Source organism: Toxotes jaculatrix, chromosome 14 (genome assembly GCF_017976425.1).
Source record: "Toxotes jaculatrix isolate fToxJac2 chromosome 14, fToxJac2.pri, whole genome shotgun sequence".
In the NCBI taxonomy this organism is placed as follows: Eukaryota; Metazoa; Chordata; class Actinopteri; family Toxotidae; genus Toxotes; species Toxotes jaculatrix.
The window spans coordinates 13,618,533-13,634,400 of NC_054407.1; the positions used below are offsets into that span (position 1 = coordinate 13,618,533).

The 15,868-nt window shown below is 39.8% G+C and overlaps 1 protein-coding gene across 1 annotated transcript in view; it reads right to left on the minus strand.

The window, feature by feature from the left end:
- The window catches only part of tnr (tenascin R (restrictin, janusin)), a 60,592-nt gene that overhangs the window by 22,908 nt on the left and 21,816 nt on the right, over positions 1 to 15,868 (minus strand). Inside the window, exons 15-20 of the mRNA XM_041055472.1 lie at positions 14,955 to 15,088; positions 14,635 to 14,764; positions 11,541 to 11,807; positions 8,348 to 8,467; positions 7,810 to 7,953; positions 1,799 to 1,918 (exon numbers count right to left, since the gene is read on the minus strand). Of these exons, the coding sequence (XP_040911406.1) occupies positions 1,799 to 1,918; positions 7,810 to 7,953; positions 8,348 to 8,467; positions 11,541 to 11,807; positions 14,635 to 14,764; positions 14,955 to 15,088 (915 nt within the window). The remainder of the gene's footprint in view (positions 1 to 1,798; positions 1,919 to 7,809; positions 7,954 to 8,347; positions 8,468 to 11,540; positions 11,808 to 14,634; positions 14,765 to 14,954; positions 15,089 to 15,868) is intronic.

Below are 15,868 nucleotides of genomic sequence, written 5' to 3' on the forward strand. Positions count from 1 at the left end.
AATTTTTACACTAATTATGCTTTTGGTGAAATATGCTTGAGGGGACTACTCTGCAAAAATAAAGCACACTATAAATGTCTTTTGCACTAAAATATGACAGAATATCCTGTAATATACCTGAAATACAACATTCTTCAGCACTGATCTTATGTAACTGCATATTCCTGGACTCATATAAAGGTATTTTCATGACCAAGATATCTGTCTAACCAATTTAAACATGCTGAATTCGGATAAATCACCATTTGATTACCGATCTGCATTTTCGGTCATAAGAAACGGCCCCTGAATTTGGCTGTGAAAAATGTCTTATTAAGAAAATAATTGTGCTACATGAGCACAAGACATCAAATTGACTGGAGAAGACATTTAATATAATTGCTCTATTGTCAACAGCTCACTGACAGGATCTTGTTGGGTCAGAGAGTTTTAATTTATGGTAATAATGATGAAAGCTGTTAAGCTCCACAGTGACAGTGTTGCTAGTGAGGACACTGGCGAATCAGATTTTTTACTGTTTTAGATGGAGTTTGAGAGACTGATACCATGATGGTATGGATTTTATGTGGGTGTTCCTGGTTGCCAATAAAAATCTATTTTTGATGCAGGACAACACTCGATGAAATATGAGGTTTATTGACCTTGGTTTAATACGTTGACACTCACAGGAATTTGTCCACAACTTACATTGCAGTTCTGTAAACCCTGGCTGTGGCTGGTTTCCAAATATGTGCCCGGCATATAGATACTGTCTCTGTATCTAAGATGATCTGGCTGCGATCCAGTCACTCAGGGTGTAATTTACACATTGACTCCTACAGCTGAGTAATACAGATTTCTGTGGATAACTCCAGTCAGAGAGAAGATAATGGTTGAGATGAAGTGTCGTTAAACATTTGACTGGTGAGTTTAAAAAGTGCCCTTGCACAGACTAATGACTGCCAACGCTGGGCGATGTTTGTTTGAAAGATGCTATTCCTTTGAAACTTTTTACACTTTCATATTTCAGGACCCCAGCTGTGCGTGTCAAGTAGCTTTAAGCTGTATCTGGGGCTGGTTATCCTACTGTAACTTGGCACTCATCCACTTAGTTCAGGGAGCAAATTATAAACTGGCTCTGAGGGGCCAAGCAACTTGGCTATTTTTAATCTATCTGGATATGGCTGTCAGACAGTGAAGACATGGGCCGCAGCAGAAACCTATGCTGTGTAATAACTGCGATGTTTGTGCCAAGGCTTAGTAGTTCAACCAAGCATAATGAACTGTTCTGAAAGCAAGACAAATGGATCTATATTGCCTCAAAGGACGCATCACGCTGATCTCTCTTCTTAATGGGAAAACCTTGATGGTACCTGTCACATCTCCACACGCTGCACCTGAATGACCTAAAAACAAATCTGCTCACTGTACTCCGACTCTGCAGGCTGCTGTTACTGCACTCTGTGGCATGATTCTACTCAGTGAATACAGAGCTTTTCTCCAGTTTGGTTTGCAAATATTTACTTATGAAGCACCATTCATAGCCAAGTGCTTCATGGAACACATAAAGCATACAGACACTGGTATCAGTAAAAGGACTGATTCATAAAAATTCAGATTCTGAGTCCTGGCAGCCAGTGTAGGAAGAACACTATAAGTGGGGATGTGAAACAATAGTGCAATAGTCACCTGACTTCCCAGAATTCAAGGCATCAAAGAACACAGAAGAAATCTAACTTTTGTCCTCTGTTGATTTTTAATCCATCTATTTATTCAGTGTCTAATAAACAGCAAATGAATGGCAGTTCTGACAACTTACCCTGGTTGTGCGTGAGGGTCAGCACGTAGATGTCGACATTGGACAGAGGAGGATTCCACCTCAGCAGGGCCCCTTGTGGAGTGATGTTGAGGGCTGTCAACTCAGCCGGCATGTCCATCGCTAGGATAATAATACAACAAAAATATAAGCTTGATGTATTTAAACATAAATAGGGGGACGAGTTTTCAGGACATTTATGGAAAACATGTTCAATATACAAAAAATATAAAATATAAAAATACTAATTCAAAGCATTCAGATGTCTTTTGTCTGATAAACACTCTTGACACTTGAATATATTCTATTTACAATTATTAAAAAAATATAGCAAACCCTCACATTTAAGAAGCTGGAATCGGGGAAGGTTTGGCATTTTAGCCCCAAAAATTACTGAAACGAATTGCTTCAGGTCTACAACTATTAATGATAAAAGTTGGAAAGGTACACTGCATAACAGAAACCTTTAGCTGCTGGCTGCTGCAGGACTCCTCATCTCAGGTATTTTGAAATACTCTACAAATAATCTGTACACAACTATAGAATTGTGTCATATATGCTGACAAATGCAAGAAGGGGAAGTTATTTTGTACATTGTGGATTGTGATATAAATATAAAGAGAACTAAGGTATCAATTATATTTAAACAATTGTGAATGGAAAACCATTATTCGTCTCGTATCTGAGTTATAATTACAATGACTCTCTTTGCCATTTTGATCACTGTTTCCTCAATTCTAACACATCAAAGTGAGTTTATGCAGCCAAATAGGCAGTAGAAACGCTCATATATTCTCCTGAGCCTACTGTTTCCCCACCCTCTTCCTAATTTCATTCTCAGACTCATGGACATGCCAAAATTGAGTTTGAATTTAATTATACCTTTAACCTCAGTGTTTCAACCCCAATTTCTCCTCAGGCATGTTATTTTGGCATGGCAGAGAGAGAGGGCCGGAGAACACAGAACACTGCATGTGCTCCAAAGCTCTGGCCAGATGAGGTAATTAATATTGCCCTGCTCTCATCAGAACAAAAAAAAAAAAAAAAAAAAGAATTGTGCTCATTAGCACGCCGAACTCAGTTAGTCTTTCTTTTCACTGCAATAGATGAACAAACCTGATTAAAATCATTACTTTAATTGCAAAAAGGTTTAAGTGAATTTAATGGAAGCTTGCCAAGTCAATTACATTGGCAATGGAGATGGAGTAGAGATGGCCAAATAAATAAATAAATAAATAAATAAATAAATAAATAAATAAATAAATAAACAGGTCATCTTCCTTCATCTGGGCCTGTGATAATCCGGGCATCACTCTCCATCTCCTGATTGCACCCGTGAATCACAGGCTCGAGCCAAATACGTCACACTCGCGCTCAGATCTGTATCTGAAAGTCAAGCTCCAGTGCTTAACATTATGTTTGGGTTGAGGACAAGACAAAAGGTTTGTAAAAGCAGAAGCAAAGGCTGCTGTGTGGTGACAGAATGTTGCCTGAGGTGCAGTTACATGATGACGGGAATCTCCGCACAATTAAACCTTGACTGCTGCCGAGAAGCACGGCATTTACATGTTATACTGCCAAATTCTATCCACTATTACAGGAAAGCGTGGACATTGAGATAATGAGCATGTGAATTTAGCAGCTGGCTCCAGTATAAACCTGCTCTTCCCACAGAACAGAAACACAATACGGCACTGACTACAGAGCAAGTCACAAAACCAAGTGTCAGTAACACAATAAAGCAAGCAACAACACTGATATGACCCTTCAGTGTTGTTCTAAAAGCTGTACAACAATGGAAAATAAACTCAGAGTTCTGCAGTAAAGTGTTTGGGCTGTCTGAGAGAGGGTCAGACTGGCCAAGCAGTACTCTTCCAGTGGTTAACTATACACCAGGTGAGTGCTGCAGATAATATAATGATGACATGAGAACTGATATTAGATTCTTTCAGACACACCTATATATCTTTGTCTCCTTTGTGATTTCACTAAACAAAGAGATAATTTGTGAGAAAATCATTAAATCATATGGACCACTTTGTTTCACCAGACTTTAACTGTATCAAGAAAACAAGACCAGTTTACTTTAGCTCACATTTAGTAATAATCGCTCTATTACTGTGATACTTATACATTTCTTTTTCATTATTCTAATCATTACATTCAAAAGAGCAATAATATTTAGTGGTGACTGTTATGAGGTTGTCTACTAAGGACAATAAGGACAAAAGTCAGATATTTTAAGTTTATATCATCATGGCTAGATGATCCTGATTATATGATCCTAAGTATAACTGATTGATTCTATGATTTACTGTCTGCTAGCTTCAGCTGGTGGTCAGCATTCTGCTGCTAACTAGCTACAACATACCTGGGCTGGATTACTATGACAAGGGCAGTCAGCTAAACGACACGAGATTGCTTACCGACTGACAGAGACGTCACTCTGTTTTGTCTTTGAACCCTAAAGAGACTTAATCCTCCTTCTTTCTAGATATCAGAAAGGTATAGAGTGGTTTTCCCTCTGCACAGACACCACTTTTCAAAACATACTTACAAGGTAACAGCCAACAGTTTATTTTATAGTTTGACTGACTCGTGAAATAAATGTTGATACAGTTTATAAGCCTGCTAACAGCTTTGATTCTGCCCTTGAATTTATCGGGGACAATTGGGCACGGGGATGATGTAGTGATGGGACGTTTTTATGTTTTATGCTTGGTGCGCTATTAAATGTCTGAATAATACGTCAGTGAAGCTCGAGGAAAAAGGCTGCAAACTGACTATTTGTGCGTGGTTGAGTATGGTATTTCAGGGACACCCCAGCTGTGTTGGTTGGCCATGAGGTCTGCTTTGTGCTTTGTCTGTGCCATGGTCTTTGTGTAGACAGTACAGTTAGTAAGACACACTGGACCATTTTACTCCCCAGTCTACTTCTGCAACCCCCCTCATTACTGCAGAAGCTGCACTGCTTCGCTGTACCAGAAAAAAGCAGGTTATCAGTGTGTGAGCGTGTCCTCACTCACATTAACCCCAGAGCTATGCTGTATGTGTTTGTGGCACAGTACCAATACTCATGGGACAGACCGCAGCCATGCAAATGTGTGCCTGCTGCACCAGCTGCATGTGAGCTGCACTGCTGTAAAAGCTGCAGGGAAATTTTTTAATGCTGAATTTAGATTCTGAATATATGTGGTGGTATATATGCTTGCTAATACATTTAAATGAAAAGTGACACATAACCAGTCATTACACCCAATCAGCAAGTAATGATTAGTTATTGGATATGTGCCATTTAGCACCTGAACCTGAAGCAATCATTAAATAAATAGGCAGTTATCGTTAATTTAACATTAACATAACAGACTGCTTCAAAGTGTGAGATGAAGGCCCCTGTTCAGACCATTAACATGTGTCTCGGGTGATTCGATCACAAGTGGCGAGCTCAACGTACGTCACTTTACAACTGGCATTAAATTGTGTCTCCACTTCTGTCTCCGGTGACCACTTGAGATCGGATCTTTCTTGCCCGTTCTGTATGCAAATAAACACGTACATCGATCCTGTTTGCAAAGACCAAATGTGTTGTTGCTTTTTAACTAGCAGGAGACAGCAATGCACATCCCGTACCGTGCCAGGTCTGAACGGGGTCTGAACAGATGATTTTCTTTAAGTGTGCACGCGGCAGGCCCACAGACTTAATATTATTATAATCCTTTGTTCAGAGTTATCCAGGAACTACTTGTTAGCTGTTATATAATTGGCAGTTAGTTGCAGATTTGTTCCCTACCTGTTAATAACTACAATTTTCTGTGCCTTTTTGTTAAGTATGACTGGAAAATAACGGACCACTGGGTGTAAATGACCAGTGTTGCACCTATAATTGATTATACTATACGTGATCTCTTGCAGCACTTGAGCAGACGTGTCGTGCTCAGACTGTTACACATGTAACATGGCCTGAAGAACACTAGCCTGGAAGCTGCAGGCGGCTGCACACCAAGTCCAGTCCAACAAGAATGACTGATTTCTGAAAAGCACATCACCTCTCTTAGATGTATTTTGCATCTTTTCATAAGTTTCTTTTAATTTATATCCTTCCCTGAAACATTCATCTTTTTGCCACTGACTGTTAATTGCGATTTTATGGGATATTTAAAAAGCAAAGCATCCATTCGACCTTCTCTGAGAGATCTGGTAGAACAAACTGGACAAGCAAGGAGGTCTTCAGTAGCCTTTCTCTAACCTTCAGTTTTGGGTAGACTGATACTTTACTAGGGTTGCTGACACTGTGCTAATGAGCCCTTAAACAGGCCTTCACATGGTCCATTTAGTGTCAACCCTCCCAAATTCATTTTAGATTAACAGTACCTGCTGTGCTGGCAAAATTAAAAGTGGCTCCCTGCTTTTTTTTCATCCCCTCTGACAATAATTGATTACAGAAGTGAAGTAAGTAGCAATTCTAGTCATTACATACGTGGCCAGGCAATGTTGGATTACTCTTCCAATCCCCTGTTTATGTATTGTTGTTGTTGAAAGCGGCATTAAAATGTCCCTGGTTGGGCATTGTGCTTTGTGAGGAAAATGTTATTTACCCTTTCTAACAAGCTTGACTTTGGAGTTATGTTCTTTTCAAGCTATTACAGCCCCAACGGCTCTGCTCATTGTAAGTACACTGGGACTGTTAGAAAAGGGAGCTGATAATAAAGGGAGAGCAAGACAGAGACGGGAAAGAGAGTGAAAGTGAGCGAAAGAGACTCTTTTAGCTTCTTCTCTCTCACTGGATTCTTGAACCTGGCAGCTCCTGGTGAATCAGGTCTCATTGGCATGCAAACACACCTTCTGCTCTCCTCTTCTCTCTCCTGTTCTGTGCTCTCCTCCCTCTCCCTCGCTCACACACACACTGAAGATTATGCGTACAGCACAGGGAGTGAGTGTTAATCTTAGGTTTGTGGAATTCTTTCAGAGAAGAATAGTGTCTCCTATTTACATGCATGTTCAAGTGAGGTTTTATGTTTTCCTAACTTAAGATTCAGTGCTAAGTTAAGAGTCTGAAAGCAAGAGAACTGGAGCTTTCTCACATATAATAATGAACTAGGAAGACACAGCAAGGAAGGAAGGTTAAACAAAAAAAAGGGTGAAGCAGAGAGGACAGAGGATAATGGAGAGATAGAGAAAGGCAGAACAATACAGAAGTGAGGAAAAAAGATAAGGAGATAAGCAAGGAAGGAAAGCAGTGAGAGAGACAGAAGAGAGAGAGAGAGTTGGGAGTAGGTTAGCAATTACTGGGTCATTGAATGGACAGCTTCATCTATTGCAGCAGCAAAGATTGTACTTCCTGCAATGTCAGCTGTACCCTTAGATTTTGTCTGACGTCTGTGTGTGCGTCTGTGTGTGCGTGTGTGTGTGCGTGTTTGTGTGCGTGTGTGTGTGTGTGTGAGAGTCCGCTGCTCTTTTTAGTACAAATCTCCAGACGCAGAGCTGTTATTGTTGTGGGAAGAACAATTGGTCTGAAAGTCTACCAGAGGAAGAGGAATTCTTCATTCATTTTACATGGCAAAATACTTTGTCCCTGTGCCGCCCACTCGCAGCGGGAATGTTTATCAGGGAGTCGTAGTTAAAAGAGTGAGGAATGAGGTTTTAATACAACGTAGCCTCCTATTTTACAAGAGCAGAAAATTACAAAATGCTTTATGTGTACCTACAGTCGGTGTCTGTGCCTTTCAGGGGGGCATGGTTACAGCAAGTCAGTAGGCACCATCTTCCACAAGTCGTTGTAAGTTGAGTTATAGAAATATCAACCCTTAAACTGACATAAATCTTCCATCTTCATAGAAAGCAAAGATAAAAAATTGAATTTAGCAAATGCAACCGCAGCATCTGTGTCGACTGACAGTGGTGGTGGTCGGTTGCTACTGATTGGACAAGGCAAAAGAAACCTAAAATACTCCCCTCCCATGAAATCATCTGTCATGACCACAGAGTCCTAATCATGTTTCATTATTAGCTCCCACCTGTGAACACGGAGGTGCTGACCACTTTGCTCTCCTGACTCCCTCTGACAGCGTTGAGACTGATCTCATATTCTGTAGCAGGAAACAGACTGGACAAGGTGTAGTTCGTCACATCGCTGTCAATCACCACGCTGTCCACTCGGCCTGCAGGAGACACCGGGGAGAGAGAGAGAGAGAGAGAGAGAGAGAGAGAGAGAGAGAGAGAGAGAGAGAGAGAGAGAGACTAACATCAGAAAATCACCTTTCTTCATGTTCATGGTTTACGAGTAAATTAGAGTAAATATTTAATCAATGGAGAATTTTAATTAAAATTTCAATTAAATTTCACTGATAAAATGTTAGAATTAATTAGGTATAACAGGGTGTGTAACAGGGTGCTCTGCAACAAAATATCTTACATCAGTGAGACCCGGTACAGCAAATGCCAAGTTCATTTAACTGTAACAAGGACAATCTGTGTTCGGCATATATGTTAATATAATAAATACCTTGTTATTAAAATGTAATGAAGACAAACAATACAGTATGTAAAATCTACCTCTGGCTGATTGGTAGGACAGCTTATAGTATTCAAATGGAGCCAGTGGTTTGATCCAGGAGATAGTCAGTGCGTCCTCGGACACATCAGACACCGTCATCTCTTTTGGTGGGTCCATGCCTAGATGGGGGTGATGGGTAAGGAATTGTTAACATCTTGTCAAAAAATGATCTATAAAAGACAACATGGGAGATTGAAAAGGGCAATCTTATCAATCAGTCCCACAGTTGACAGATCAGATTGGTCTAGTCCCAGAAATACAACAGGACAGTGTTATGTGGTGTATTATTGAGCAAGATTGGGAATTTACATAAACATCTAAAAGAAACAGTGCCCTTGAAAGCCCAAGTAGTTCAGTAATCCTCATTTAGGTCATTTTTAATCTCCTCCTCACTGCATTTACACAAACAGACCTGTCCTTGGTCTGTGAAAGCACATGCATTTTTAGTGCGAATTTGTATTTAAAACACACTATCAAAAGATATTCCAGGAGAAATCCAGCTGCATAAAGTTAAAAGATCAAAATGGGCAGCATTAGCATTGAGACTGAGCAGCCCCACCACCCCACCCACCCCCCTGCTGACAGTTTATTTTATGTGTCTCCTGAGACAATCGCTCTACTATGGAAAAGGTTATGGCGAAAACAATGTGAGTAAACAATTAAACTCATGGCGGCTCCTAAGCTGTTAGAGGAAGAAATAGAGGGATACATAAACTGAGAGAGCAGGACAGAAAAAGGCAAAAACAGGAGGAAGAGATTAAGATATAATTTCCATCTCTTATTAAGGACAAGGAGAGAAACTTGTAAACCAGCTACTCCACGCTCTCTTGCCCACTTTGAAAAGAATAATGGCTGTTATTCACAAGCACAAGGGTCGATTTATACGGTAACTCTTGGCTTTGTACTAATTTCAGTTCCACTTGTATGAAATCCAGTAGCATTTATATAAATTGTGATTATTCATTCGTGCATATCTTACAAATTTGTGTTTGCTTCGGAGAAGGTGGGACCCAAGAACAATGGCTGAAAAAGTATATTTTCTGATGAGGCTTCCTCAGGGTCACAGAATAGTTCTGTCTGAGGCATCTGCTGCTGTTGACTGTGTCCCTATAGAAGATCACAATTCGGTTTGCACTGTGCTAGTGTGCAATTTGCACCAGATAATAAATGAAAGTGGCCCTCAGGCTGAATCGCATTAAGACTCCCTTTACACTGAGCACAGCTGACAATCACAGCAATATGAACCCACTCGCCAACTATAACTGTGGTTAAACCTGTAAGAAAGCAGCAAGTTTCAAATGTTGTGAAGGCACCAAATGTAATCCTAACAGCACACCTAATTATACAAGGAAAGCCAGAGTGCGTTCTCTCATTAGCACTCACATTCAAAGTGAGATCAAAGTGGGACACCAAAATTACCACAGTCTTAAAGACAGGTGCAAGAAATACTGTACATCTGTCTCAAAATCCCCGTCCAATTTCACCCTTGAAATCTGCTTATCATCATGTGTGGGCGAATGTAAAGAGAGACAGGGTGCTGCAGGCTGCCAAAGTATTATATGAACCTGGCACAAAAATCAGATGACAGCATGCAGGTGTCTCTGGCACTGATGCAAAGCTAACATCTCTATTGTTCAATGCTGACTTTCCTCTTTTCACTGTTTGTCTTCAGCCCTCTCTTATTTTTCGCTTTTGACAATTTCTCTGTTGTCCTTCTGTCTGGAAATAAAATAAACAAAAACTCTCTTTTCTGTTTTGCCCGTTGTCTAATTCTCAGACAGGTTTTCAATACTGACCCTTATTTCATTCATCCCCTTCCCAGATGAGAATCGCATGCTCGTAATCAAAAGAAATGTTTCTGAGACTCATTTTCACGCAATAAGCCAATTAATGAAAAATTAAACAGTAATACTTTATCATATATTACAAAAAGAAGAAGAAAGGTGTGAAGGAGTTGAAAGTAAAACATTTTCATTAAAAGAAATAGGGAGAAATGATAGAGAAATTGTGAGAGGAGATAAAAGAAAAGGAAGATTAAAAAGATTAAATTCAACTGTGTAGATGGAAACAGAACTCAGTACAAAGCAAAAGCAGATTCTTCTTCTGCTTCTTTCACTTGGTTTTACAGTATCAATTTGAGCCCTCACATTGCGCCCGTCCTTCCCCTCTCTCCTTTGTCCTTCTCTATGTCCTTCTCTTTAATAGAGTGCTATTTATCAGCAGTTTCTCAGATATCCCCCAATGTTAAAATAGTGTTTGAGTTTAGAATAAACATTGGATCATTATTCAGACTTGCAGTTGACTCAGATTTCATATATGTGGCAAACCTCAGCCATCTGATACCACAGAAGAACAAAACAAGCAAGGATTTTTGCTACTGTGTCTCTAAACCTGGCAAAGAAAGGGAAAAAAAAGAGAAAATAAAAACCTTCAAGGCAGATCGCTAATTACAAAACTCATTCTGCTGTGGCTCTGTGCAAATGAAATGCCCAAACAGCATTTTTGCAAATACATATTTAATTTAAAATCACTCTGTATTTCCATTTCTCACACAGATTTTCCTCCTCTTCCCTTTCTCCTCACATACCTCACTAATTCACCACTTTCCTTACAAAAAAAATCCTCTCTTTCCAATTCCCAACCTCTGTTTTTCGCCTCAATCCTCAATAGGATTTGGGGACATTCCAGTACCACCCCTCAATTAATTGGTTAGTTGATCAACAGGAAAATAATCAGCAACAATTTTGATAACTGATTAATCACTGAAGCAAAAAACAGCAAACATTGCCTAGTTACTGCCTCTCAGATATGAGGATTAGCTGCATATTTATCTTAAGAGATAGTAAATTGAATTTGCTTTAGGTTTTGGATTGTTAGTTGAGAAAAACAAACAATTCAAAGACATTACTTCAGAATTTGAGAAACTATGATGAACATTTTTCACTATTTTCTGACGTTATTATTATTATTGACCAAACAATGAACCAATTCATCGATCTTCACTTTAACTTGTAAATAGTTGTTTGTAGGTTGCTGAAAATCCATGTGCGCTGCCCATGCATAGAGAAACAGTAATGTGAAGGATGCATAACATACAAAGACACACAGACCTGTACTATTTTGCTCATGTTTATCTGTCCTCATTAGTGTCAAACCCTACCCACCACTTTCCCATGAAATCAAGCAGCTCACCTGTGGTGAGCGATGCTGTGATAGGCTCAGAGGTAACATCCCCCTGAATTGTAATTAGACTGATGGTGTACTGAGTGGACGGCAGCAGCCCCTGGACCAGTGACCTCGTCTTGGAGCCGTCCAGAGTCACCTTAGAGGTGTCGGTCCCGTCGGCAGAGCTGTAGCTCAGGATGAAGAGGTCAGCGGGCGGCGCCGGGGCGCTCCATGCCACTGACACTGAGTCTGAAGTCACCTCTGACAAGTAGAGGTGGGTTACGGGTCTGATTCCTGGAAGAACGGAATAGTCCAAAGATCATCAGAAGGTTTTTTTTCAAGGACAGGTGCAAAGCTGGAGAAGAGCGAAGAAAAGAAAGAAAAAAACAAAAACGGATTCCATCGTGATGAGATGACAGACGAGCAATGCGGTGATGGATGGAAGCAGTCATGGTGTAACAGATCATTAATAAAATGGCAGAGAAAATTATCCTTGGGTGCAGTCTTGATGGGGCAGGTGAGAGACAGAAGAGACCATGTGGAAGCAATGATTTAATTGGTCATTTAAAAAAAGAAAGAAACTAATGAGATTACCTGCCATAAAGATGAACATGTGAGGGGACTGTTCACAATAAGAAAATGGAGAAATGATGATGATAGCAGATGCTGTTGTCAAAATGTATGATCTGGACAGGAGAGGATGTAATGAATATCAACCAGTGCAGCAGCTGACACAGCAACAAATACAAGAGGATTTGAATTTAATAAGCCATGTGTTGATGTATAAACAGCAGGTAAGATGCGGTAACATTGACTTTTTTGTTTCTTTTCTGATTTATCCAGATTAAAGTTGTCCAGTGATGTTTTCTTTGGGATCAGTCATCATCTGAAACCTGCATTATTTTACTGGCCTGTGTTTATGTTCTTCTCTTCATTTACTGGTGGATCGCTACCTTTTACTATCCTTCACGAATTTACTGCATTACTGCCCTGTGCAGTCAGCAATAATCTGTATCGCGTAAACCCCATGCTTGTGGCGTACACGAGTGTCCTTGTGCGCAAAGGCGGTGGAAGATGTGATACAAACAACACAACAAGGACACGCTCATTGCACCACAGCACCAAGAGCGGTCAAAAAACATGGCAGCTTTACAGGGAGAAATAAGGGATTCCATGTTGCAGAGGAAGGAGTAACTGTAACTGTAATGTGATGGCTATGGTGGCAGTGGTCAGGATGAAGTTGTCATCGTTGATCTGGATGACAGTAACAAGTCTTTTGCAGAGCTGTTAATAATTTAAAAGCCAGGAAGATGCATCTAAAAATGAGCAGTGAGGAGGTGACGTAGATAATATGTGTTGATAACTTGGAGAGTCACGCTCTGTAGGTCTTACTGTAATGCCACTTCTGGGTTTCATAGCACAGAAGATGTTGATGATTTCTTAAAAAAATAGAACTTTTATAGATAAATGTCAGTCTAATAGTCATGAGAAGTGCTTTTTTGTTCTATGCTTTAATTTCAGAAACACTGAGACATTGAGTTAAGTAAATTTAAATAACAGCTATAAAAACTGAGGTATACACATGTATACACTGTAGATAATGAAAATAAAGTGCATTTCCTTATGGAAGGGTTTCCTCACCCTTGTTGGTCTCAGCCTTATATATCTTAAAAAGCCTGGAAAAGAGTAAGAATGGATGAGTAAAGGAATAAAGAAAGGAATGCATCCACAAAAATTATATGTAAATTAATACATATGATAAATTAACAATCCTCTGTTGCTCTCGGAGTAATGCAGTGTAAAAATACAACTGCAGTGATAAATAAATGAATACACAAGAAGGTTTGCAAACCTACGGTTTGCCTAACTATAAGATAACAAGTGGTAGAGTACATATTCTGTGACTAAGACACAAGCTGTAGGTCAGACAGTGGTGCTCCAAACGCAGTCTGGGATTTATAGTTTGAGATCAAACTTTGGATTATTAACCAGGTTTTTTTTTTTCCCTTATGGTGAGTTCAACTGAATACAAGAAGACAGATGTTGCCAATATGGCCAAGTGAACAGTGGATGAGAAGATGACAGGTGATTAATTATTTTTCCTCTGGTTCTCTTGATCTGTCATTTTCATCATTCTCTCATCTCTCCTCTCCAGATGGTTAGACTGGTGCTATTGAAGGAAACCACAGATGACAAAAAGGTGAAGAATGCGATGATGACGATGATGGTTATGACGGTGACAACTGCCACGGTGGTCACGGTGGAGAAGAAAAGAGCCAATGATGATGATGATGATGATGATGAGCGGTGAAGAAAAGAATGACAAATCTGACAGAAGGTCGGCGCATTTTCACACCATCGTTTGTGCTACTGAAATCAAATCAAGCTTTCTGCAGTAAGCATAACAAAGAACCAGCAGAGCTGAGCAGACTGACAGGCAATCCTACAAATAGCCGGATGGATAGACACAAGTACGGAGAAAAGAAAACTAGGTTGTGATCGAAATTCTCAGAGTAAGAGGTAACATCAAGCAGCGCAGGCAAAGAGTAGCGAGTGTGACAGGAAAACAGAGAGAATGTGTTTTTGAAAAGGGATCCGAAGAAAACACAAATGCATTTAGATGCAAAACATAGGTGCAATTAGGGAACACTTGTAACAAGCTCATTAGCTGACTTGACTAATTTACCTCCGCTAATTGCTTCTTGGAAGTCTTTTAAGGTCCTCCATTTTCTTTTAGCGTGACTTGCCTTACCTGCTGCCACACTTCACTTCATTATATTCACAAATCAACTTCATTACGTTCCACTGTTGTTCAAACTGGTCTCTAGCTTTTTGCGGTAATAGGCTGATCTTTCATGTCTACCTGATCAGGGGGAAACACTCGGGAGTGGATTTCATCTTAGTTTTGTTGATAATTGAGTGGAGCTAATTGAGAAAACTGTACTGCAACCTTGGTACTCTATAGGAAAGTTTATATCAGCTGTAGCACAGAGAAATATAAGGGAGGACTGATGGTATTTCAATAGACTGATGTTTTATGGATTCTTTCTATTAATGTACGACAATCTCAAGTATCACTGTTAAGTGTTTTTTTACACTGAAATTTGAGTGATGCCTCTACCTGTGAAGGCGTCTATTGTAGCTGCAGTGCTCTGCTGTCTTCCTCTTCTTGCTGCTACAGTGATGGTGTACTCAGTCCCAGGCTCAAGGTCTGTCAGGGTGGTGGTGGTTACATCTTTAGGCACTGTCAGCTGGAACAAGAGGAAGCAGTTAAACATATATTTAATGGAATTTATCTATACTTTAAGACATCTTCACAGTTGAAGGTCAAAGCCTTGTTAGGCCCTTCAGTGACGAGAGTGGATAAACACGTGTACACACCTGCAAGACAACTTATAAATGTCTGTTATCCATTCAGTGTTCATCTGTCCAGTTCCTTACCTCAGTTGTGACACCAGAGGAGGATGTGTAGGTGACCTTGTAGTGGTCGATGGGGCCCTGGACCACGCCCCACACCAGAGTGATGGTGTTGTCTGTCGAGGCTGTCACAGTTAAATCCATGGGCACATCCAGACCTAACAGAGGAGAAGCAAGACTTCACTAAAAAAGCACAGGGGCTATGAAATATTTTCAGCAAAAATGCTAAGCACCACCCCAGCATTAAGGCAGGCTACTGCATGAGCATATTAACAGTTACCTAGGAGAAGGCACCTGAGGGGTTGCACACCAACAGGGTGAGCTACTGATGACAATTTAAGACATTATATGACATCTCAAGGGCTTTCGTCCTCTGCCATTACAAATGTCCATGTGACTGAGGCACAAGTGTGTGGGACATTACCTTTTGATATTTACACTTACGGCTCATTTTCATGTTAATGTCAACAGTCACTGAAGGCACTGAAAATAATTTATTCTTTATCTGATCACGAAAAACTACTTTTCCAACATTTTAAATTGCAAATAAAAACAGATATTTGGAGAAAAACTGATTATTTCAGTTTTGAAATTCAAATGACTTCTTTCTTTATTTATTTACTTATTATTAATTTTGCACTCCCTTTAGTTGGGCCAACTCAAAATATCATTACCGCATAAAGTTCACCAAGCTTCATGTTTTATATGTATATTAATGGACAATTTGGCTACAATATGTCTACAATATCAGGTCATGTTGTGTTTTTTTCTGTTTGTTGCTGTATTTATAGTGTCAAAGACCTATGTTTTATATTGTTGTATCATGCACAAAAAAGATGAAATATAGCATAAAAGTGCTGACGCAGAAAAAGTGAAATATCAAAGAAGAGAAAATGCAATAAAAGCAGATGAACCAGATTTTTCTAATACACCTTCAA